At 40.2% G+C, this 26,933-nt stretch overlaps 1 protein-coding gene across 1 annotated transcript; it reads left to right on the top strand.

Moving 5' to 3' along the window:
• On the top strand, nucleotides 1-26,184 carry Nox1 (NADPH oxidase 1). Its single transcript, XM_051141315.1, has 13 exons — nucleotides 1-84; nucleotides 3,683-3,778; nucleotides 11,304-11,414; nucleotides 11,628-11,712; nucleotides 12,031-12,182; nucleotides 12,285-12,466; nucleotides 12,555-12,687; nucleotides 16,161-16,253; nucleotides 17,607-17,842; nucleotides 18,048-18,210; nucleotides 20,072-20,218; nucleotides 20,405-20,529; nucleotides 25,867-26,184. The coding sequence occupies exons 1-13, from the start codon at nucleotides 40-42 to the stop codon at nucleotides 25,991-25,993; spliced, it is 1,695 nt and encodes a 564-aa protein (XP_050997272.1). The 5' UTR covers nucleotides 1-39; the 3' UTR covers nucleotides 25,994-26,184.
• The last annotated feature ends 749 nt before the right edge of the window (nucleotides 26,185-26,933 follow it).

Below are 26,933 nucleotides of genomic sequence, written 5' to 3'. Positions count from 1 at the left end.
CAGATTGCTCCTCTGGAGACTCCAAAGCCCCACTTGACAATGGGAAACTGGCTGGTTAACCACTGGCTCTCAGTTTTGTTTCTGGTAAGTGGTATTCCATTCCCTATTGATTAGGAATGTTAACTAAATAAGAAGACATCATGTTTGTTAACATTTGTGAAGTTAGTGCAAAGAGAAGGCATCTGTAGCAGTTACTTGGCTTTTTTAAACCAGTTATCATTTAGGAAAAGCCAACTCTAGGCTAGATGAGAGAATGAAGGCAAGTTATTTGCAGGTGTTCATGTCGCCAAACCATGAGGGCTTGAAGTTGAAATTTATTTTCATTTTCCCCTCTTTTCTCTTTTGTCTGACTTCCGAACTGTTGACATGGAGCCTTAATTTCTCTCTATCTTCCCTATACTGCTGCCATGAAGATTTCATTAAAAAAAAAAAAAAAAAAAACAGAATGGTTGGGATGAAAGTGATCTTTGAGATCAGCCTGACCCAGCAATGCTCAATAGAAATATACTGTGAGTCACTTGCGGAATTTCTAAATTATCTCCCACTTGTGATGAAAGGATGAAAAGAAACAGATGAGATGTAAGCAATCTAATTCATGCATACTCTTTCAGCATGTAATCAATATAGACAATATCAATATAATTTCTATTGTTTGGTTGTTTCTGGGCTGTTGGAAGACCGTGTGTATTTTAGATGCACAGCACATCTCAATCAGAATTAGCCACATTTCAAGTGTTTTCTAACGCCATGCTGACAGCTAGCTTCTTTATTACACAGAGCCGATATAAAACAATCTCCTGAGTTTTATGAAGGAAATCAATCCAGATGGCACACAGGGAATTGGAAAACTATGACTCAAACCCAGTTCACTGGTATTCAGTCCAGAAGTTGTTCACCATTTCACTCACATGAAATATTTTTCTACACACACACACACACACACACACACACAAACCACACCACCTCTTTTCTTACATCACTCTTCCTACATTTATAAGTCACACCTAAGTGTGAGGCTTCCATGTCCTTCCTCACTCTTTTACTATTTGATTTCTCTCCTGGAGTTCTTGCTTTATTTTTATTGCTTTTCTCAAGCCCTATAAGACTTTTCAGGAAGTACAGGTGAAAAGTATGCAATGACCTTGGAAGGATTTTTATTTAACGTTTAATGAAAATGCAACAGCTTGTGTTAATCAGGCTATCTCACGATTTATATTTTTAATACTCAGTGTCCCGATTTCGTTCCTTCTGCACTATAACAGAGAGATCATTAGCTTAGGAGACGAGAAATCTGACAAGTACTTTCAGTTCTGCTACTGATGACCCTGACCAAATATTATTCTTTCCAGACTTCAGGTCCTACATAGTGTGGGTGGTGATAAGATCAGTTAGTGGAGGAATCGGTGGTTAAATGAACTGATTAGCTTTGGATAAAGGCTGTTTGGTGCTCTAAAAGCCATGGCAGCCATACCTCTTTATTATTTTTTGGTTGGGGAAATTCATCATTTACAGGGATGAGTCATATTTAATTCTCTGGCTTCTAGTTTCCAGCCTTTTTTTCTGCAGCTCTGCTGGCAGGCTCAACTTCTTTTTTCTGGCATGTATTCCTCTGTACTATTTTAAAATAACGAATACATTACTCAAAAATTTTTTTACTCCTCTTTCTTCCCAGGTCTTGGGCTTGACCTTTTTTTCCATCCACAATGACTCCCAGATGTTTCTGTACCTCACTTGCCTTGCCTACAGGTGACAGTGGGCTGATGCAGGGTTTCATGTTCCATCCTGAAATAGTTTCGCTTCCCCCAAATGAGCTTTTCTTTTCTGTTCATCAAATGCATTTTCCTTGTTATAAAATTTGAGTAAGGACTGCCTATGACTCTGTTGCCTGCCTTTGGAGTTGTTTTCTCTACCTGGGCTGCCTTGTTGGGGCTCAGTGGGAGAAGATACCCTTAGTCTTGCTATGACTTGAGGTGCCAGGGTGGCTTGGTACCCCTTGGGGGGCTCTTCTTCTCTGAGAAGGAGAAAGGGAATCACAGGGGAGGGGACATGGAAGTGGGACTGGGACAAGAGGAGAGAGCAGGCTAAGATCAGGCTGTAAAGTGATTGATTAAATAAATAAATAAATGGGAAAAACCAAACCAATCAAAACAAAACAAGAATACTATATTTACATCATTCCCCTCTCCTCCCTTCAACTCCTCCCATACACCTCTCCACTCCTCAATTCATGGTCTCTTATTCTTTACTCATTCTTGAAATATCTATGGCTTTCAATTTTCCTTTTCCATTGGCATCAAAGAATCTCTAAAATATATTCAACTCTGAAAAGGGATTCTGAGCAAAGGAGGCAGGAAGGAGTTAATTGAATGCTGTGCCAAGGGAGGGATGGCAGAAAGACAAAAGGCAAAAGAAGAAAAGAAGGAAGCAAGGGAGGGACAAAAGGAGGGAGGGAGGGAGGAAGGAAGGAAGGAAGAAGGAAGGAAAAGAAAGAAGCAAAGAGTTTTCTCTGCTTTGAGGTAGATATCTCATTTTACAAGTGAAAGTATTGATCTAAGAATTTAAATCACATGTCTAAGGTCACAGAACTACTAAATGATGGCACTAGAATTAGAGCCTCAGATGTCGGCCTCCAACGTTACACTTAGAAGCACTTTACTGTCCTGCTACAGGTCTATGAGTGGTCTGTATCTAGGGAATACGAATGGGCATGTCCCAGGTAAGACCCTTTACCTGTGCACTGAAATGATTCTTAGTGGTTTGGGGTCAGGGATGTATCAAAAGGCATCCCAGTGCTACAGAGATCTGCTATGTTGCAGACTAGCACCTCCAAACTTGGGATAGAGCTATGTTAGTTCATCTCCATGGCAACACATAGTGGGTTCCAAATTGTCCTCTTAGCTAATGTGAAGAGGTTTGGACAGGCACACACAGGCCTCACAGCTCACACAAGTCCAACACAATAGGCTAATTTGCAAAAAAGTCTCACAACCTAAAAACAGGAAAATATATGTCAGGGTGTAATTAAAGAGGCAGGCCCATCTGGGAAGGGTTTAGTCTTTTTCCATTGGGTATTGTTTTAAAGATGCTAAATTTATTCTTTGTTTCTTCAGAAAGTCACATCTTCACTTAGCGCCATCTTTTTGATGCAATAGTTTGAAGGCTCCAGTCTGTCTGGGAACTGACAAATGTTTGCGTAGAAAGCTGGTTATGTATTTTAGGCTTTTGTAAGCTATTTGGTCTCTGTTCCAGCTACCCACCTTTACCATTGCATGATGAAAATATCCATAAGCAATATGGACGAGAGTGGCCAACCCAATCCCACTTTATATATAGCCGATGACATTTGAAGTTCATAAAATTTATATGACATGATGCATTAGCCTTTTGGTGTTTTCAGTCATTTAAAGAACAAAATATAAACACTATGAGTTTTCAGGACATGGAAATCTGGTAAGGAACCAGATATGGGGCCTGAGCCACAACTTTGCTGTTCCTGCTCATTAGCATCTAATGCATGTCTCAGATTGTTTATTCTGAAGACAGGTTAGATACTGGCAGGACAGTATTAAAATTAAAGTGAAAATAGATAAACACAAAATGCTCAAGATGTGCATATTATCTCCTCTCTCTTTCGTACACCTTTCCCAACTACCCCATATTCCTTGCCTGTTTTTTCTTCTAGGTTTTTTGGTTGGGGCTGAACATTTTTCTGTTTGTGAATGCCCTCCTAGATTATGAGAAGTCTGACAAGTACTATTACACGAGAGAAATTCTTGGGGTGAGTGTTGTGATGTAGAGAATTTCTATGTTGAATTTTTCCCCTTTTAAAGATGTATTCTTACTGTATGACCCATGATGGCCTACCTCTTGTAATCCTCCTGCCTCAATCCCCCAAACAGCTGAGGTTATAGGCATGTGTCACCAGGCCTGGCTACTGTTTTCTTTTGTTGTTGATGTTTGTTAAAATATTCTATTTCTGCTCCTTCCTGACCCAGTGCCTTGATTTCTTCCAGGGCTACGTTTACCAGGTGGAAAATGCAGGATGCTCACTGAAATTTGAATTTCAGATAAATGATGAGTCTTTTTTGATAGACCTACACTTATATACATTATATGCATAAGTATATACATATGTATACTTATATGTATAAGTATACAAAAATATTCACTTTCATGTAAAGTTTTTTGTTTTGTTTTTGAGACAGGGCCTCCTCATCTGCCCCTTGGCCTCCAGAAATCTAGGACTAAACATATGTAACACCATGCCTGGCTCCATATGAAGTTCTAATTTAAGTGAGCATGAAATATTTTTACTTGCTCAGTTTGATGATGAGTGCACTCCTCAGGCCCCAAAAGGAAAACACTAACTAAGGAAAACTTCTAGACAGTGATTCACAGCTGGTTTCTCAAAGCTCAGGTGATCCTATAGGGTGCCAGAAGGCTGACTAGACAGAACTCCTGCCTCTGCTGCCACTTTGGCCAGAGTTGCTGCAGGAATTTGCTGAGTTTGCTGAGCTATAGATATAAATTGTAGGACAAATAGCCTGGTATGCTGAAGGCCTGGGTTCAATTCCCAGAGCTGCAAAATAATGTTTTAAAAATGATAGGTAATAAAGGCAAATAAAAAAGAAAATAGAGAAATTAAAAAAGAGTATCTTTGTTGGAGCTTGTGAGATGAGAAAAGGCAATTGCCACTAAACCTGATTACTTGAGTTTGATACCCGAGAAGAACTGACTCTTGCAAGTTGTCTTCTATTTCCCCGAAATCAGATTTGAAGTTCCATTACTACTGAAGAACCTCCCTCTTTCTTTTGTTGTTGTTTGTTAAAAATCTTCCATTTCCTTTGCAGGTAGTTAGCAATTGGACACAGCTTCTGAGTTAGGGATCGGGGCAAATGTCCACTTCTCCTTTCAGCTCTAGGACCCCTTCTGAGGCAGATGCATGCAGGCAAATAAAAGTAATTAAAAATTAAATGAGAACTTAGAAACCACAGCTGTGGTTTAATGCCTTCCTGTGACAAAGAGGGATACCTAGGGGTTTCAGAGGGTGAAAAGGAGGGTGTGTGCTGCGGCAGGACTCGAAGCCTAGAGAAAAGTCGGATTATCTCAGGGTATGAGCAGAAATGAGAAGGCTGGAAAGGTGGCAGATAAAGTGCAGAAAAGGGGGCAGGGTTAGCTGCATACACAGGCATGGATGTGGCCAGGAAGGAACCTGGAGGTGAGGCACCTTGGCACGACCTGCTTAAAACACTTTCATCTTGATGGAGCTTTATCTCATTAGCTCTCCACAAAGACTCAGTGTTCCTATGTCAAGGCAGCTCTCCTTAAAAAAAAATCTTTTTCTTGCTATAATCAAAGAATACAAAAAGTAATCAAAGAACACATGTTGAGATCACAATGAATTTGAAAATCTGTTCATTGCTTCTCTCACCCTGTGGTTTTCTATTTTAAAAGTTCATTCTCCATCACCCTTTAGAAACTAAAACTCCAAGGGAAGTGTTAATTTGTCTTAAAATAGCTTTGTATTAATAGAATGATGCAATAAATATGACTAATTATTAAGAACTTCATGACCAAAGAGTCAGTTATGGAGAAATGAGTCATACTGATATCCTTTGGCTGTTTTGATTTTTAAAGCTCTATTTAAAATGAATTATAGGGCTGGAGAGATGGCTCAGAGGTTAAAAGCACTGTCTATTTTTCCAAAAGGTCCTGAGTTCAATTCCCAGCAACCACATGGTGGCTTATAACCATCTATAATGAGATCTGGTGCCCTCTTCTGGTGAGCAAATTTACATGTGGACAGACTATTGTACAAACAAATAAATCTTTTTAAAAAATGAATTATAGACATAGAGAACCATTCAGGAATCTCATAAAGACACTAAACTGAAATCCATAATATAGATACAAAAGACGTGTAATATAAAAGGAGAAATATATAAACATATATTTACTATATACAAATTAAAAAAATAAAAATAATATATAAAAATTTAAAAGCTCTGATAGGACATTATGAGACAAAGAATCTCCAAAGATGCCATTGAGTTCATTTTCTGTTGGCCATCTACTACTGGGCATGCAGCCTACCCTTAAGAGTAGTTGTTTTCCTAGTGAGACTTCCTTAGAGGAAACCATTTTCATTTGTAAGTGGTTAGCTCCTGGACACAGTTTCTAGGTTAGGGATGGGTGTGTGTGTGTCCATGTCTCCTTTTAACTCTAGAATCCCATCTGGTGCCCTGTAGGCCCTGCACTTGCTACCTCAGTCTCTGTGAGTTCCTATGTGCAATGTTTCTGTTGCTTTAGAAGGCCTTGTTTCCTTGGTGTTCTCCATCCCCTCTGGCTCTTCCTCTTTTTTGTCTCCTCTTAAGCCAAGTTACTTGAGCCCTGAGGGAAGGGATTTGATGGAGACATACTATTTACAGCTTAGTGGCCCACTCTCCATTTCGTGCACCTTTTCTTGAGGTCCTTTCCTTTTGTTTGTTTTATTCTATTCTATTGTATTAGTTTTTGCTTTATCATAACATTATATTATATTTGCTTTGAAGTCTGTTTATTTTCTAACAAGAGAAGGAAAGGAGGTGATGGATCAAGAAGGGAAGGAAGGTGAGGAAGAACAGGAAGGAGTAAGGGAAGGGGAAACCTTAATCAAGATATATTATGTGAGGAAAGAAAATTATTTTCAAAAAAAGGAAAAACATAAAAGCGAATTGTAATGATGCCATTTTCAGTGAGATCAAAGTGTGTCAGTAACATGCGATAACTCTCTTATCCTACTCCACAGAGACCACCACTATTAGTAGGTTGCTGCATCTGTAAACAAATACATCAGGCACACACTTTGTTTTGTTTACCTACTTTTGATTTTAATATAGTGAAAGGTGTTCTTTTTTATGTATGCATTTACAAATACAGTGAAACTCACATTTTTTTAATTCAGTAAAAAGGGATCACACTATAGATACTGGATGGAAATCACTTCCTACACTCAATGTGTCTTTTTATGTGAGTGTACTGTAGCCAACTCATCCCAGCGTACAATCGCAAGCATCTCTTCCCAACATTGCATTAAGGACATCAAGCTGGTATCTCAAATCTGCCGTGTTTATGTTAATCCAAATAGGCAGATACAAGAACTGCAGAGGCTCCATTTAACAGGCCTAAAATGTCTGTGGACAGTTAGCAGAGGAAGAGACAAAGAAAATGTAGTGTATACACAACAGAATTGGGTTATTTGCAGGAAAAAATGAATGCAACTGAAGATAATTATATTAAGTGAATCAAATCAGCCACAGAAAGGCAAATATGCAAGTTTTTTTCTCATTGGCAGCTCTCAAGTTTTGTGTGGGTAAATAAATCCATACATGTGAGTATGACATGAAAGTAGAAGTAAAACTGTCTGCTGTTTGGAAGGGACAAAGAGGATCAAAAGGCAGGGAGAAGGGTGAGAAAATGAATGGTAGTAAGGTATGCATACGAATATGATCAACATTCAATATGCTTGTACAAAAGAAAACTTAAAAGTGAACAAATTGCAGCTTTAAAAACTAGCTTAAGCCAAGGCACAGTGGTACACATCTGTAATCCCAACGCTCGGGAGGCAGAGGCAGGTGGATCTCTGTGAGTTCAAAGACAACCTGGTCTACAAAGCGAGTCCAGGAGAGCCAAGGCTACACAGAGGAACCCTGTCTTGAAAAACCAAACCAAAGCAAACAACAACAACAAAACAAAACCAAATCCCAGCATTCAGGGAGGCAGAGGCAGGCGGATCTCTGTGAGTTTGAGGCCAGTCTGGTCTACGGAGTGAGTTCAGGAGAGCCAAGGCTACACAGAGAAACCCTGTCTTGAAAAACCACCACTGACAACAAACCAACTGGCCTTTAAAGTATCTACAATGTCTACATGTTGGACGAGAATATCAGACCTTTACATTAATGGTACATAATTGATTTAAGAATTACATGGGGTATTTAAAAATTCATTCATTCAATTAACTATGAATCATAGTAAATAAGGAACAGAGGAAGGAGTTTAAACTCATAGTAAATGAGGCCTTAGTGACCACAGTATTTCAAGAACATTGGTTTATATAGAGAAATGAATATACATTGAGATAGTTTCATATGCTGCGACAGGGAGGAATAAAACATTTTTTACTTTTTTAGAGTGGATTTATTCCAGAGAGATAACTACCACAGAATGTGGAGATATGAAACTGTAGTCATATATTTTCAACCCACTTACCAATTTTAGCTTCAAGAACCCTCTGTGACTCAAATAAGTTCATGGTCGGAGCCAATGTGGAAATGCAAGGTCTCTGGGATGAGCAGAGAAAATTTCTTCTGCAATGGGACAGGATGTCTCTACCAAAAACAGCCAGAGTGTGACTCAGCAGAGCGAGAAAACACAGTCCGCAGGGAGTGCAGTAGAAAAGCTCTTGTTCACTGCGCTGCTGCCTACACAGAAAGCTATTATGGACACTAGATCTTGACCTGGCTGGCTTTACTGAGGTCACACTGTCCGGAGTTTAGGTTGTATGGAAAAATTGGTTTGCTTTTTTCTTTTCTTTCTTTTCTGAAAAAATAATTGACTAAATTTCTTCCTCCCTCCCTCCCTTCCTTCCTTTTTCAAGTTACCATATAAAGTAAAAGGTTCCCATTATGGCATTTTCATACATATATGCCCATTTTACTTTTATATTATTCATCTTCCTTCTACAGTGCCATCCCCAATCTCCCCTATGCCCAATTTGCTAGTTTCCTAACTCTTGAAATGTTCCCTGTTCTGCTTTTATGACACAAGCAATCTATTCCTTTCTCCTTTTTCCTACCCCCACCTTACTTAAGATCTCTTCAAATGGTTCTGTTTCTACTTTTATTGCCTGCACACACATAGACAGATACACAGAGACACATGCATGCTACAACAAAGGTCATTTCTTTCTTTCCACCATGTGTGTCCTGGGGATTGTCAGGCTTGGCAGTGAGCACCTTTACCAGCTGAGCCATCTCACTAGCCCCTGAGAAACTTTTTTGGTTTTAAATAATACCATTTCCCAAGTCTTGGGTTTGTACCCTGTGTTATTAGAGTCTTTTTGCAGAAAGCCCATGTTTATCTATTGAGGTAGTTTTTACTCTGTCTTCCTTTAGCACAGTCAGAGTTTGAGGCCTTACATTCAGGTCTCTAATCCATTTTGAATTGATTTTTTTTGGGGGGGTACAGAGTAAGTAATATGGATTTAATTTCATCCTTCAACAGCTGTATATTCAATTTTCCCAGGACATTTTGGTGAAGAGGCTGGCTTTTCCCCAATGTATGTTTCTGACACTGCTGTCAAAAATTAGGTGGAGATATGTATATGGATGTAGTTCTGAGTGTTCTACTCTATTCCATCACACTATATATCTGTTTTGTAAAATTATTGTCTCTGTCTCTGTCTCTCTGTCTCTGTCTCTGTCTCGCTGTCTCTGTCTCTCTCTCTCTCTCTCTCTGTGTGTGTGTGTGTGTGTGTGTGTAGGTATAAGTGCTTCTGTGCAAAAGCCAGGAGATAATATCACGTCTTCTGCTCTACCACTCTCCACATTATTCCTTTGAGACAGGGCCTCTCACTGAACTGGAGTTAGACAGGTGGCCAGCAAGCCCCAGTGAAACTCCAGTCTCCACCCACACTCCCCAAGTTACAGTTACAGGCGAGGCTCTCCTGCTTGGCTTTCTGCATGGATACTGGGGGTTGAACTCAGGTCCTCATACTTACATAACAATGTTCTTACCTGCTGCACCATCTCCCTATCCCTTTATATAGGTTTTGTGTCATTGTCATTACTATACCATTTTTGTTGTTATGATTCTGTAGTGTAATTTGAGATCAGGTTTTATGAGGCCTATAGCATCATTCTTTCTGCTAAGAATTTCCTTGGATATTCAGTCTCTTTGTACTTCCATATGAATTTCAGATTGTTCTTCTCTAATTCTGCAAAGAATGTCATTGGAGCCCTAAGGAAGACTGCATTGAATCTGTGGGCTACTCTCATTAATATAAACATTTTAACAATATTGATTTTCCCAGTCCATGAGCATCAGAGGCGTTCCTTTATAATTATTTAAAGGGGCTAAGAAATTGTGACTTCTTACCCATACTTGTCTTTTTAGTTAGTTGTTTATAGGCACACATGTAGCACTCTCTAATTATCTGAATTGCAATGAAAAATAGCCTGGCTGTTCCGTCCACTCAATTACTACTATAGGATTGTCAAAATGCACAGCTATCAGTGTAAAAAGCATAAAGCAACTTGGAGACCAGTTGTATAGAGCTGATGGGTTGAGTTCAGCTGCCATGCAGTTGAGTATATCGTGATCCTAGACCTTTTACTATTCTTATTTATGGTCCCTGTTCACTCAAGGAAATCATCCTGAAATTGTGCATGTAGAAATTACACTTTCTCATGGAACAGTGCTTAACTAGCATGCAAAAGGCCCTGTGTCCCATGCCAAGTACTGAACAAAGAAAGGCTTGCTTATCTGTCTCTAGATATATTTAAGAATATTTCTCCAAGGGTTCCATTTTAATGATGTCTTACATAACTGGTTATTTTTTTTCTATACAAGCACTACTTTCTTATAATTTCAACATTTACAAACACAGAAAAGAGTATAAAATCGTCATCGTCCATGATTATACCTTTACATATATGCTTTAGTTAAAGTATATAAAAGTGCCGGGCGTGGTGGCGCACACCTTTAATCCCAGCACTCGGGAGGCAAAGGCAGGCAGATCGCTGTGAGTTCGAGGCCAGCCTGGTCTACAAAGTGAGTCCAGGATGGCCAAGGCTACACAGAGAAACCCTGTCTCGAAAAACCAAAAAAAAAAAAAAAAAAAAAAAAAAAAAAAAAAAAAAAGTATATATGCTCTCCAAGGCTGTTTTATGAAGGGTAAACAAGAAAATCATAATTAAATGCATGAAATAAAAAGACCCACTGCAAAATATTGTATCCATAGACTGTATTTGCTAATGTGGAATGACTAAATCTTGTTCTTGTTCACATTAGTAAATACATCATCCAACATTTCCAAACCACTCTCATGGGAATTTCTCAATTTAATTAGGTTCAGCACATTTGGCAGAGAGATTGGCCTGGTGTGCTGGTTACTGAGAGAAGGTGACTGAGAGTTGCAGGAAGCTGCCCCGCCCCATCCCCCCACTGTGTCTATTTGCTCATTTTAGAAAAGCAGACCAGACTAGTCCTCACCTGCTAGATGCTGAGATAAAGCAGCAGTCTCTTTTTTTCCTCCTCTCTTCCAGACTGCCTTGGCCTTTGCCAGAGCATCTGCTCTCTGCTTGAATTTTAACAGCATGATGATCCTGATTCCTGTGTGTCGGAATCTGCTGTCCTTCCTGAGGGGTGCCTGCTCAGTGAGTTCCACCTGTTCTTAGTTCAACTATCACACTAAAGAAGGAGTACCTGGAGCTCAACACCAAGTCCCTAGGAATGGAACCCAGAGGTCTCCTTTGGTGAATAAGGATAGCTGGGTATTGCTATGCTGTGGCTAAGATGTGTTTGTGTGAATTAGTGGGTTTCTTAAGACTGGCTGGTGACACCTGACCAGGATGACTTTGCATTTGTAGTTTTGCAACCGCTCACTGAGAAAGCCATTGGATCACAACCTCATCTTCCATAAACTGGTGGCATATATGATCTGCATATTCACAGGTAACTCAGGCAAAGCATGCAGCCATGAACAACAGGTGATTCAGGGTGTAGTGTCATTTGCCTGGGCATATAAACATTAAGAAGTATTTAATGAGTGCCTAGAACTATTTGGGAGACACCTTTTTAGACCCATATTCATGGAGTATATATTCTGTTCCTTTGAGAACTGAACAGGTGGGGGAAATATTTTGGGTCTTTCTGTGTTGTTGGGCATACTGTAGACTCAGCATTCTGCTAGGCACTATAGATGGAGGTCTTCTATTACAGTGGATGTATGGTTGCCATAATGTTCCTGACACCTACCATCTTTCCACTTAGCTATTCATATCATTGCACACCTATTTAACTTTGAACGCTACAATAGAAGCCAACAAGCCATGGATGGATCTCTTGCGTCTGTTCTCTCCAGTCTATCTCATCATGAGAAAGAAGTGAATTCTTGGCTAAATCCCATAAGATCACCAAACACGGTGAGATGATTTTATGCCAAAGCATGGGTATCTGGTCATGATCAGGAAGATTATGGTATTCTTGGTAGATTTTGTGCCAGGCTGATATTTCTCCTTTCACAGACAGTGATGTATACAGCATTTACCAGTATTGCTGGCCTTACTGGAGTGATCGCCACAGTAGCTTTGGTTCTCATGGTAACTTCAGCTATGGAGTTCATCCGTAGAAATTATTTTGAGCTCTTCTGGTATACTCATCACCTTTTTATCATCTACATCATCTGCTTAGTGATCCATGGCCTGGGGTAAGGTCTTCTAATCCCCATCCTCATGTTCCCATTTCTGATCTTGCAAACTCCATTATCATAAACTGTCCTACTTTGTATATTTCAGTGGCATTGTCCGGGGCCAAACAGAGGAGAGCATGAATGAAAGTCATCCTCACAATTGCTCAAATTCTTTTCCCGAGTGGGATAAGTATGAGTGGAGTTGCAGACGGCCTCATTTTGTGGGGCACCCCCCTGGGGTAAGAATGCTATGGAGGAAAGACAGTCTTCTATATTATTATTATTATTATTATTATTATTATTATTATTATTATTATTATTATTATCATCATCATCATCATCATCATCATCATCATTATCATCATCTCATTGTTAGTTCCTTCCTATGAAATATACCTACAAATTTTCAAAATCATTTGCAACAGGCAATTACAGGGACTCTTGAAATAGAAAGGATTGATGTTTGCTATGTGTTGTGGGACCTCCGTATAGAGGTGAGATTATTGGTAAGATTTACTAGGCCCCAGTTTTGCTGCCTGAGATAGATGATCTCTGAGGTAAATACTATTTTCATACACATTCTGGGACAAAAGGACTAGAATTACATAAGATGAAGTAAAGTCACAATCATTAATTAGTGGATCCTGCATTGAAGTCGAGGCTTTTTTATGAGTCCAAAGATGAAACCTTTGAAACCCTAGTCAAATTTTCATGGAGAAAAATCAAAGCATCCTTGAAGCAGGCTATGTTTAATGTTATAGCATGCTTAAAAATTATTATTTCACAGTTTTTATGAGGGCATGTAAAGTGCTTGCTATACAGGAATAAAGGCATGAGTTCAGATTCTCAGCACACATGTAAAGAGAGGGGGCATAGCTGCATGCCCTTGTAGCCCCAGTACTGGGGAGGTAGAGACAAGAGGATCCCTAGTGCTTGCTGGCCTGTCAATCTAGTCAAATCGGTGAGTTTCAGTCTCAGTGAGAGACCCTGTGTTAAACAATAAGGTGAAAAATGATTGAGGACCTTGGACTTGATTCTCAACACCACCAAAAATAATTAAATAAAAATATGAATAGATAAATGAATAAATTCAAGGAATTCAAGTTATAGATATAGTTTACCTTTGCTCATAACATTTGCTACATTGAGGAATCAATCGAACTAAAAGACTAACTTGTGGTGCCTCAAAGTATTCAAAATGATTAAAATCTTTAAATAATATGACAGATAAACATAGAGACTATGTGATGTGTATTATGTTATCTATAAGTTACTATAGATAACTAAGATTGGAATATATGAATCAGTGTTTGCCAATAGCCTGGTGTCAAGGGGTATCAGGACTACTCCACAAAAACTTTATTGTTATTCAGTGAATTCTTACATTGTAGAAAACCACAAACGTACCCATCTGTGATTGTGACATAGCGCACTCATGACAAGTACCTATCTGATGCCTTTCTTTGTATTGCCACTGGACATCCCACTGCATGAGTTAGTTCTACTGCTGGAACTAGTTTCCCATATTTGATTCTATCAAGTAACAATGTGAGTTTTCCGTTTGTTTGTTGTTTTTTGTTTTTGTTTTTCGAGACAGGGTTTCTCTATGTATACTTGGCTGTCATGGACTAACTTTGTAGATCAAGCTGGCCTTGAATCCACAGTGATCCGCCTGCCTCTGCCTCCTGAGTACTGGGATTAGAGGCGTGCGCCACCATGCCAAGCTTCAGTAACAATGTTATTAGCAGCTTAATACATGTAGTTAAACATATATACAAGTAAATTTATGGAATAAACTCCCAGAGTCAGAATTTTCAAGGCTGGTAAACACTGCCTAATTTCCCTCTACAAGTACTTATACATATGTATATTCTCACCAGCAGTGTATAAGGATATTTCTCCACAATCTGGTCAATGCATTCTGTTTGGAGATTTTTGGGTCCTTACTAATATGTTGTTATTTTAAAGTATTTAAAAATGTATGTCATCTATCTATGTAATTATAGAATGGCTGTAGATGGGTAGAGAGGCCACAGAGTAGTTCAAGACTTTCAAGGTGGCTTTACTGAAAGCAGCGGCAAAAGACTGATACTGCTACAAAGAGGTCTCTGTGGAGATTAGGTAGTAAGTCCAGTTGGAGAGTTCCTGAAGATGGCTCAAGGCAAGCCAGAGGATCATAACTGAGCAGGGCTTCAGCACTGAGTCTAGCTGGAGTTGCTAGGTTCAGGACCATGGAGGCTGTGGAGGTCAAGTGAAGGTCAAGTCTAGCTAGATAAATGGGTGGATGGACAGGTGGCTGGGATTAGAGTGGCCCTATCAACAGTGGGCACTTAACCGAGATGAAGCCTCTGGGACAGTTGGAAATTCTCTACCTTTCAGTCCCTCGATTCACATATGCAATGGTCAGATGACACGTCAGTGGTGGGTCTGCCATTGCAGTCACCCTGTTAGATGTCTCGGTCATTATGGAACCTAGGTAAGGATATTGCTTATCAGTGTATTTTCTCCATAGAGTGATGGAGACACATTAGACTGGCCTATTTTTGAGGTATACTCAGGTCCAGGACATTCTAAGGGTGAGAATACCAGTTTTGCCACCCAACTGTATTGCTTTGTTTTTTTTTTTTTTGTTTTTGTTTTTTTTTTTGACAAACATTTACAAAAAGGTAACTTAACAATTCACCCTTTAAAAATTAGAAAAATAACACATGTTTATTAAAGATAGTTTAACAATATAAAAATAGAACTGAATTGTATATAGTTATACAACCTGAGGCAATCCCTCTATTCCATCAAGGAGTCTTTCCTGTACTGTCAAATATTCCTTTCAGACTTTTTTTTTTGTTTTTGTTTTTTGAGATAGGGTTTCTCAGTGTTAGCCTTGGCTGTCCTGGACTTGCTTTGTAGACCAGGCTGTCCTCTAACACACACTGAGCCGCCTGCCTCTGCCTCCCGAGTGCTGGGACTAAAGGAGTGTGCCACCACTCCCGGCTCAAACATTTGTTTTAAAACTTCTGTAATGTGCCATTTTACTCATTTTTTCTTAGTAAATATTTTGGCCAATATAGTTGTCACAGGCTTTATGCATATGCAGACTGCTCTGAATCCCAGTTAATTCTGGATATTTATTACTGAAAGTTGGCTTCCAACTTGACAGACTAAAGTGGTACTGTGTTTTTAAAATATCTGTTTCCTTTTGTTATTTGTGCTGTTTTGTGGTCCTGAGATAGAAGTCAAGTTTAGTGTACTCCTACTAGTAGCATTATGTTTGTTTGTGTGTGTGTGTGTGTGTGTGTGTGTGTGTGTTATATTCCATCCCTCACTTTTGATTTTGTATTTAATCATTTGTTTCTATTGTGTACTTACTTTTTTCATTTTTTCCCAGAATAGACAAATTTTCTTATATTTTCAAAAATTTAAATATAATTTAAAACACACACATGCACCCTAATGCTTTTATTTTTGCCATCTGCTTCCTGATATGACCTGTAAATTTCAGAGAATGACCTATTTAATTAGTGACAGATTGATAAAGAAAACTATTGTTTTTGTATGTGTTTCCATTCTAAGCTTGCTGAAATTAGTGATTTGCTAGTGATACACAGTAGAGAAGGTGATACATGTGTGCTAAGTGAGGAAGTGAACTGCTATACACATATGTTCTAAGTCAGAGATTTGAGGCTAATTTCATTCCTTCCCTATTTTTGTATAGTTTTGGAAGTGGATCCTTGCACCGATCATACTATACATCTTTGAAAGGATCATTCGCTTCTATCGCTCCCAGCAGAAGGTTATAGTTACCAAGGTAAAGAAATAGACATTTTCCATTGCAGTGAGAAAAGTTGTCTTCTACTTGGTGCAGAACTGAATTGTCATGATGTTCACCCTGAAGGCATAAAAAGGATATGGGGGAGGAAACTTCCTCACTTTCTTCAGTGCTGGACAAAACTATGGGAAATAGGGCTCTGGGTAGAACCATTAGTGTGGGTTGCCCACGGATGTATTTTGTTTTGGGTACATGGTGATTACTTAAAGGGTGAACTGAGACTGAGGGTATGTCTCAGTGCTATTCTGCTATACTCAAGGCCCTGGAACTGTTCTTGTGACCTAAAATAAAATAAAGAAGTGGTTAGCATCATTTTAAGAAACTGGCTAGAAGTTTTCCCCTTTAAAACATTTTTTGGAGACTGGGGAGATGGCTGAGTGGGTAAGAGCGCTTGCTCTTATTCTGTTCCCAGCACTGACATGGAGGCTAACCATCGCTTGTAGCTCCAGCTCCAGAGAACCTTATATGGTTCTCTGGCCTCCATAAGCACTGCAGGCATGTGGTGCGTACACAGATGAGCAAGCACCCACAGAAATAAGAATAATCATTAAGAAACACAATGGGGGGCTGGAGAGATGGCTCAGAGGTTAAGAGCACTGACTGCTCTTTCAAAGGTCCTGAGTTCAACTCCGGGCAACCACATGATGGCTCACAACCATCTATAACAAAATCTGGTACTCTCTTCTAGCCTGCAGGTAGAATTCTGTATACATAATAAATAGATAAATCTTAAAAAAAAGAAACACAATGGGATTTTATTCAGTTATGAAGAAGAACAAAATTAAGCCATTTACAGAAAAATAGATGGGAACTGGAGATTATCATGTTATGCAAAATAACCATTTTCTCTCATATTTGGAATAAATAGGACAAATATAAATGTATAGAGTAGGAAGATAAAATAGAACTCTGAGTGGGATGAAGATTGTCGCTTGAAAGCAGAATGGTGACTATTGGGCGAGAATGGGAATCAGTAATGCATTAATGGGGGGATGTGGAGCAAACATGAGCAAGGTACACATAATATATTATATGTATTATATATAATAGCTATATTACAGTGTTATATATTTCATAATTAAAGCCATTATTTTATATGATAACTAAAATATAATAGTATTAAAGGCATTTTAGCTTCTCTTGATGACGCAGAATCTCAGTCCCACACCACAATCACTGTGTGGGGCTACATATTGGCTTAGGGAAACGGAAAGTGGTGCTTCCTTCTGGAGTGGCCTTGGCCTCACAATGCAAGTAAGAAGCACTCAGGTTTTACTTTTTTCTTGTCATGTTTGGGGTTTGCCTCTAATGATCTATGTGCTTCATGCACAGGTTGTCATGCACCCATCAAAAGTCTTGGAATTGCAGATGAGAAAGCGTGGCTTTAGCATGGAAGTAGGACAGTACATATTTGTAAATTGCCCCTCAATTTCCTTCCTGGAGTGGCATCCCTTTACTCTGACCTCTGCTCCAGAGGAAGACTTTTTCTCTATTCATATTCGAGCAGCAGGGGACTGGACAGAAAAGCTCATAAGGATATTTGAACAACAGCAATCACCGATGCCAAGGTAGGTCATTGAGACCTTCAGAGACTCAAAACAGGATGCCGGTTAACCAAAAAGAGAAAACAATTCCTTGTTGAAGTGTAAATTGGATAAGAGAGCCTGTGATTAAAATAAGTGGGCTGGGGAAGCAGTTTGTTTCTGGGAGGATGGTAGAGTTTAAGGATGGTGATGAGTCTTCATGCATCCATTGCCCTCTCTTGTTTTCTAGGATTGAGGTGGACGGTCCCTTTGGCACAGTCAGTGAGGATGTTTTCCAATATGAAGTGGCTGTCCTGGTTGGGGCAGGCATTGGGGTCACTCCCTTTGCTTCCATCTTGAAATCTCTCTGGTACAAATTTCAGCGTGCGGACAATAAGCTCAAAACGCAAAAGGTACACTCCCACATTTCACTATTTCCCTGGCCTGGGCCACCATAGCCTGAGTGAGGTCGCATGTTTGATAAGGGGGCCAGGAGGACCTATCTAGAGACAGAATTGAATCATAGCTGAATAGGGCAGAAGTGGCTTTGGGGTCAGGGGATGCACTAGGCCATCAGTCTAGCCTGTTGCTGCACAGCTGGCCTCTGCACCTCTGCAAAGACGCTTTGGTGGGGTCTAGGCTGCTAGAGACCGGCCTGTATCTTGTCACTTCAGAGGCCATAAAAGAAAAACACTGCCCGATGTATTGATTCTCTCTGCAGTGCTCTAATCCTGCAAACTAAAGTTATTCTGCTTACCCAAGGTTGTTCCTATTAAACCATTTTTAGAATAGCCTTTTATAATCTGGACAGAATAACTTTTAAGGTCTATGATTAAAAAAAAAAAAAAGAACCCACGTCTCACAGTAGAAAAACAAAACCCAAAACAAACAAAAACAAAACAGCACCCCCCCCAATGGTAAGTGCTCATTACTCTGTCAGTGCAGCAGGGTTCTTTTTAAATTTTGCAGTTTTATTTTTATTTATTTGAACTTTTAATTTTTACTTTAAACTTTTTCATTCTGCTTTTAGTTTATATTCATTATACATACTATTATTTCACAGTGGCATTTCCGTTAAAGTATATCATTTACAATGACCATATTTGCCTATCCCCTTCTCTTTCTCCTTTCTCCCCTAAATACTCCTCATTCTATTTCCATCTCTCCAATATGAGATAAAACTGGCAATGTTTGGCTTTCTGAATCTGCCTTACTTTGCTTAATATGATCATCTGCCTGTAACAAGGAAGATTTTGGAAGGTTCCTTCAGTAATGGAAATTTGTCTGAATTCTGGACATTTGGGGACAAGGACTGTGCACAGGGACAAGGAGGGCGTGGGCGTGGGCAAAGAGGGCATGGCCAGAGACAAGGAGGGCGTGGGTGAGGACAAATAGGCATGGGCAGGGCCAAGAAGGACATAGGCGGAGACATATAGGCATGGGTGGAGCCAAAGAAGGTGTTAGCAGAGTCCAAGAGGTCAAGGAGGGCATGGGTGGGGCCAACGAGGTCATGGGCAGAGAAAAGTAGGTCGTGGGCGGAGACAAAGAGGCGAGTGGGCAGGGCGTGAGCAGAGACTATTAGCCTTGCCTGACCTGGACACACTTTGTAGACCAGGCAGGCCTTGAACTCAGAGGTCTCTCTGCCTCTGCTTCCTGAGTGCTGGCATGAAAGGTGTGAGACGCCACCACCACCAGCAGATAGAGTACTGATGACGTAACCAGGCCCCACCCCTGAGTGGGCGGGGCCAAGGAGGGTGTCGGCAGGGACAAGGAGGTATGGGCGTAGCCAAGGAGGGCATGGGTGAAAACAAATAGGCGTGGGCGGGGCCAAGGAGGAGTGGGCGGAGCCAAGAGGGCGTGGGCAGAGGCAAATAGGCGCGCTCGGGAGCCATGAAGAGTGTGGGCGGGGCCAAGGAGGGCGTGGGCGGGGCTAAGGAGGGTGTAGGCGGAGACAAATAGGCATGGGCAGGGCCAAAAGCGTGGGCGGAGCCAAGGAGGGTGTGGACAGAGACAAATAGGCATGGGCGGAGCCAAGAAGGGCATGGACAGGGACAAGGAGGATGTGGCCCGAGACAAATAAGCGTGGGCGGAGACAAATAGGCGTGGGCGGAGACAAATAGGCGTGGGCAGGGACAAATATATTTTTATAATCTCTGTATGTTACACACACACACACACACACACACACACACACACACTCACACACACACAGAAGCCTGTCATTACAGTGTGAAGAATACTTTAAAAGTGTATGGACGCTTTTGCTCATTTCAGATCTATTTCTACTGGATCTGCAGAGAGACAGGTGCCTTTGCCTGGTTCAACAACTTGTTGAATTCCTTGGAACAAGATATGGAGGAATTAGGCAAAATGGATTTCCTAAACTACCGTCTCTTCCTCACTGGCTGGGATAGCAACATTGTGAGTTTAAATCAAACACTGATTCCAATTTCAAATGTTAAGACAAAATATAGGGCATGCATTCAAAATAAGCATTTCTTATTGATTCTTACCTGGCCTCATCCTCACACTGAAAGTTTAAAGTGGCTTAAGGAAAAGGCAGCTTTCAAATGTGGGCTTTCTAATTTTATATGTCTTTGTTTCCAGGCTGGCCATGCAGCATTAAACTTTGACAAAGCCACTGACATCCTGACAGGTCTGAAGCAGAAAACCTCCTTTGGGAGACCAATGTGGGACAATGAGTTTTCTAGAATAGCTACTGCCCACCCCAAGTAAGTACCTTGTCCTCTAGTTAATTGAATGTGCAGAGTTAGACTTTAAGTATACTGAGCACACCTGGGGAAATGTCTCTGGGACAGAAAGGGCCAGCGAAATAGGTTATCAGGTAAAGGCATGTGCCGCCAAGACCTACATGGTAGAAGCAGAGAACATATTTCCTTAAATTGTTCTCTGACCGCCACACTCCAGAGTTCCCACTTGTTGAGCTCTGACAAACCTACACACACACACACACACACACACACACACACACACACACACACACACACTGGGTTTTTAGTAAACTAAGAACCATGATCTTGGGGGCTGGAGAGATGACTTAGAGGCTAAGAGCCCTGGCTGTTCTTCCAGAGGTCCTGAGTTCAATTCCTAGCACCACAGCGTGGCTCATAACCATCTACAATGAGATCTTGTTAATGCCCGGCTGGTGCTCTGGAGAGGGTCCAGGGTAGATTCTCTGGTATTGGATCGCGGATGCCCTTCTAGTTTACTTTATCTCTTGGGTGACCAGAACTGATGACTCAGGCAACTGATCAGGATTGAAAGAAGAAAAAGGAAAGAAAGGGAAAAAGAGCCCAAGGTTTCTTCTCTAGGGACTGGCTGTACTGCGGCTGAGGAGAACTTAAACTGACCACCTTTTTTCCTATGGCTGAGGCTGTAAAAGCGGCTTCTGGTTAGAAACTACACGGGGTTGTAAAAGGAGGCTCTTTGATCTGTAGATAGGCCTCTTTGCGGAGATTTCCAATAAGCTGCTGTAAACTTAGGCTTATTAGCCGTAGAAGGCTGATGCCCCTGAGTCTGCTAACTTATTTGCTAATCTACAGAGACATAAGAAGTAAGAGAGAGAGAGATAGAAAATAAAACATTCACACACATAACTTCAAAAGAAGAGGACAAGGAGAAAAGGTGGATGAAGTCAGGCGTCTTAACTTCAACTGAAGTTAAGCTGCTCAATCTTTTCTCCTCTGTTCTCCCTCATTTTCTCCTCTGTTCTCCTTCATTTCTCTCTTGTTCTCCTTCATTTTCTCCTCTGTTTTCCTTCATTTCTCTCTCGTTCTCCTTCATTTTCTCCTTTGTTCTCCTTCATTTCTCTCTCGTTCTCCTTCCTTTTCTCCTTTTCTCCTGCTCACGTTTATTGTAGCCCATATATATATATATATATATATATATATATATATATATATATATATATATATATATATACTTCTGAGAAAAGGGAATTGCCTCATAGTTAGAAGAGTACAATTAATCACAAAAGCAGGTGAATTCTAAAATACAACAGGTTACATGCTTTAAATCTAAACATTTCTTATCTATGTATCCATTATGTAAGTTCATGGTGAGTTCAAAATGATGAAGGTTGGCAGGGTCTAAGGTTAACAGGGTCTGAAACTTACAAGAGTATACAACCTATCAGTTAGGATGGACCTGACTATACATTGTCCAGCTATCTCTTAGTTCATATGAGCTCAGGACAATAATTTTGTCTGTCTTTCATTCTAAGAAACAGAGTAAATTCAGACATCTCTAGGTAACTTCATTCCACATAGGTTCACATGGAGTTTAAACAAATTTGGCTATATTTATGGTCAAATACCAGGATTCGTGGTGCCATCTGCGGCGGAGGCTTATCTGAAGCCACAAATCTGCTGGTAGGCTATCCTAGTGAGGCATCTGGAGGTTCACAAAGGTATTTATTGCAGCCATAAACTAACTTTAACTTTTAAAACTATTTGAGCCAAATCAGCAATTCCATAATCAGGGATTAATTTATCTGGATAACAAAAAGTACATCTTCAATAAGATCCTCTAGGAAGTTTGCTCAATCAGAGCTGGTCAGTACCCAGAAGCTAACAATTCACACCAATGCCAGATGTATTTATTTTTGTTTTTTTGAGACAGGGTTTCTCTGTGTAATCTTGGCTATCCTGGACTCGCTTTGTAGACCGGGCTGGCCATGAATATAGTCCTGGCTGTCCTGGACTCACTTTGTAGACCAAGCTGGCCCTAGACTCACAGTGATTCACCTGCCTCTACCTCCCTGGGTGCTGGGATTAAAGGCATGTGCCACCATGCCCTGCTCTAATGCCAGATTTCAGAGAGATGCAGTAGTGTAGTGCACAACTGACAGGGTAGTCAGAGGTTGGAAGCAGTTCTGGGGTGCATCACAATACAGACCTTGCAAATATTGGATCACCTCCAGAGATCTCTCATGCCTCCTGGACTTTCCCAAATCAATGGCTCCTGACAGCATGTCAGAGGCTGGAAGCAGTTTTGGGGTACATCGTGGTATAAGACCTTGCAAACACCAGATCACCTCCTAGACAGCCCATATGCCTAGTGAGCTCCCTGAACAGGGCGGCTCTTGGCAAGATCTGGTGCCCTCTTCTGGTGTGCAGGCAGAGCACTGTATACATAATAAATAAACAAATCTTTTTTTAAGGGCCATGACCATGTAATTGATGAAAAGCTATTCACTGTCCCCATAAATCTCTATCTAATGAGCAAGATGAAGAGAATTTGCTCTTAAAGACAGTACTGAACAAAACAGAAAACTAGAGAAGTTCACATACATTTTAGGGAGTGGGGTGCTCAATGATCTCTACATAAAGTGATATGATTTAGGGCGCTCTATTTAGTTCATTGACTAACAGAGCTTAGTCTTTTGAGACAGGGCCTCATATATACCAGGCTGGTCTCTACAACTACATATGTCTTGATATGGAGCTGATGATGATCTTGAATTCTAAATCCTCCTACTTCCATGTTCAGAGTACTGGGATTACAGATTGTGCCACTATACCGAGTTTTCTGGAGAAGTTTGAGACATGTTAGAGCATACACAGAAAGCTGATGCTCTGAAACTGACTGTTCCAATGGGAAAAGAAGAGGAGGGTTTGGTAACTGCCATTCCCTGCCCCTCCCCCAACAAGCTGGCACGGGAAGAGCAATCTATCTCCACAATCGTTCGTTACTCTTAACTTTCTGTAAATTTGGCTATTACTATTCCAGAACAGGTTGAAAAAATTGGATGTGGTTATTTAAAATAAGTATACATTCAAAGAAGAGATGCAGAGAATTAAAAGTAGAAAAATTCACTCCAGGAAACAGGTCTGTGGACACTTCAGGGAAGGTCAAAGGACAAGAGGGACACAAAAAAGTGAACAGTAAAGTCTTCCTGAAGGCATTGGTGAGAGCATGTAGTGACCAAAATTTGGGTGATCGTGGGTCTCACCTCTCATTTTGACACTGTTGAGATGTGCTGGAGTTAAAATTCCTTCTGATCTTTATGGCACATATATTACACCATAATTAGGGTCACAAAGAGGAGAGGTGGGAGAAGTTGAGATGTACAGTGTAATTAGAATGCTGCCTTTGGCAGGATACCATCTTCACAGGTGCATCAAAGTCTGGGGTGGGATAGGTCCACAGAAGACAGTTTATACAGCAGTGAACTGTATGCTGTGTGCTGGGCAATCGTCCATTTATTTTATATTTTTAATTCTTAGAGCAACCCTGGATAATAGGTGCTATTTTTATTCTCATTTTCAAAATGGGAAACTCAAACAGAGAGGCTGATAAATGTATGTAAAATGACACAGTTGGTATGTCAGAACTGGCCAGGCAGACCGGCTTTGCCTGCAGTAGGATGTCCATTCAGGAAGAATCAAATCCTTGATTATTTGGCAGAAAAGAACATGAATACCAGCCCAAGTGAAACAAAGTGAGTTTAAGTATTTAAACAGAGAATCATAAAGACCAAGGACAGCATACAGTCCCAAGACACGGACGCAGGCTTCGCAAGAGAGCTGCATCGATGTCCCTTTACAACTATACATATACTATACAAATACAGTGTGGAAGGGTATAATTTACATGGTTTAATAATTAAGCAAAGATTAAAATTTAGGGGAAGTTTAGAAACTGAATAAAAAGCACATGAGTTTCTTGACTTTCTTAAGTTTCTTAAATGTTTTTCTTTTGTAAATGATGCTGTCAGGTAAGGTATGAGGCAGATCTTATACGGCAAAACTCAAGGAGACAAACATTTTAGCTAAGTAAACAAAGCCTATTCATTGTTTTACCATTGTTTAGAAAACCTTGCATTATCTCTGTAGGTCATTTTGGCTTTATCATGTGGGTTGAGGTTTCTTCAGTTAGCATAAAAGGCAAACCAGATCTTAGGGGCTTCCTTCCGTGCTAATGTTCCCTTAATTTCCCCTATCATTCTACCCTGCCTCCACCCCAGAGCCTAACACTTAACAATGGTTTTGTATCTCTGTTGTAGATAAAATGGGGGAAGACCGAGAGCATATTTAGGACTTGGGAACAAAAAGGTTAAGAAAAAATTTACTTGGAAGAAAGCAGGATTTTAACAACTGAATTTAAGTGTTCATCAGCATGTACTAATTATATACAATGTTGTTTCATTATATTTTCACATATGTATATAATGTATTTTTATTTTTATTTATTTTTATTTTTTGGTTTTTCAAGACTGGGTTTCGCTGTTTAGCCTTAGCTGGCCTAGACTCACTTTGTAGTCCAGGCTGGCCTTGAACTCACAGCGATCCACCAGCCTCTGCCTCTCAAGTGCTAGGATTAAAGGCGTGCGCCACCACCGCCCAGCTCCTATAATGTATTTTTAATTTTTTGAAATTTAACATAATTACATCATTTCCTTTCCCTCACCCAACCCTTCCCATGTATCCCTTGCTCTCTCAAATTCATGGCCTTTTTTTGTTACACACACACACACACACACACACACACACACACACACACACACACACACACACCACCCCTATCTTCCTTTCAATATCTTAAATAAATAAGCACAACCTGCTTGGTCCACTTAATGTTATTTGTATGTGTATGATTTCAGGGCTGAAAGCTTGGATTTTGATCCTATTCACCTCCTATGACCCTCTTTTTCCTGTGCCCCTTCTGCTGATTTCTTTCATTCGTCCCTGTTCTACTTTCATGGTTTTTTTTTTTTGCCCTCTTTTGGTGACCCAGTGAGTTTAATTAGGGCTGCTTCCAGGAGCATTAGCAAGCTACCAGTAGAGGCACTGAAAAAAACGATGAAATGACTCTCCTTCCCCCCAGCAACCATGACTACCAATAGCTCCTCAGCTAGCGGTGGGACCTTGTGAACTCAGCCTTCATTCAGGACAGAATGATGATGGACCCAATCACACAATACTTGTCTGTAAGACAGCTGAGTTTTTGTTGCACATTGTTGGGAGTAGCAGGGGGCTGTTCTTCATTTTCACTACTATCATCAGCTCCGTTGCCTCTAAGTAATTACTAGTGCTCTATTCCTACAGGTCCGTGGTGGGGGTTTTCTTATGTGGCCCTCGGACTCTGGCAACAAGCCTGCGCAAATGCTGTCAGCGATACTCAAGTCTGGATCCTAGGAAAGTTCAATTCTACTTCAACAAAGAAACTTTCTGAATTGTAGGAAGAAGCACAGTGTACTTCTGCACTTCCCTTTTCTCTTCACCAACTTGTGGGTCAGCTACTAGATAATACTGTGCCTAAAAAGAACTTCACTCCCAACTTTTAAAAAAGTTTGCATTCAGCGTCATCATACTTGAGCTTTGTGAGTCCGAGAGCAAAAGAATAAATCACAATAACTGTAAAACACATGAATTGGTTGGTTGGTTTGTTTGTGTAGGGAAAATTCTTAAGTCCTTCCGGGAAACCTATCTTTAGCTGAGCTTTGCTGGTTGACTCTTGCTCAATTTAACTCAGGTGCTTTGATTGATCCCTGGACTTTGGTTAATAATCTTCCCTCCCACATGTCCCTCACAGAAGATTTCTAAGTAGAGTGAGTTTTAAAATATTTATTGAAGCCATGACAAAACAATAGTCATAAATAAGCACAATTATCCAGATTCCCACTCCCATATCATATCCATTAAGTACATTGTTACACATTATCTTATCCAGTGTGACCAATAATTTATACTTTTTGTCAAAAAAATTGGAAAGGTTTTCATCTTATTGAACAATTTTGCTTAATTTCCCTAGGCTTTTTGTCTGAAGTAGATTAATTGTATAAATTTGTATTATAATTGGAAATCAAGTATATTGTCACTTTGTATTGTTTGAAATAACTGGAAAGGCCCGGTCTACATCATGTGATAACTTTAATTTAATTAATTAATTAATTTAGTGTTTCGAGACAGGGCTTCTCAGTGTTATCTTGGCTGTCCTAGATTATTTTGTAGACCAGGCTAGCCTCAAACTCACAGTGATCCGCCTGCCTCGGCCTCCTGAGTGCTGGAATTAAAGGTGTGCGCCACTGCTATTTTTTGTTAAAGGGGCTTGTTTATGAATGTCTGGTATAAAAAGAAAATAGTTTATAAGTCTGACTATTTCTGGTCTTACT

This window comes from Acomys russatus, chromosome X (genome assembly GCF_903995435.1).
Source record: "Acomys russatus chromosome X, mAcoRus1.1, whole genome shotgun sequence".
Taxonomy (NCBI): domain Eukaryota; kingdom Metazoa; phylum Chordata; class Mammalia; order Rodentia; family Muridae; genus Acomys; species Acomys russatus.
Note: the sequence above shows the minus strand (reverse complement) of the source record. Positions and strands in the feature narration are given on the sequence as shown.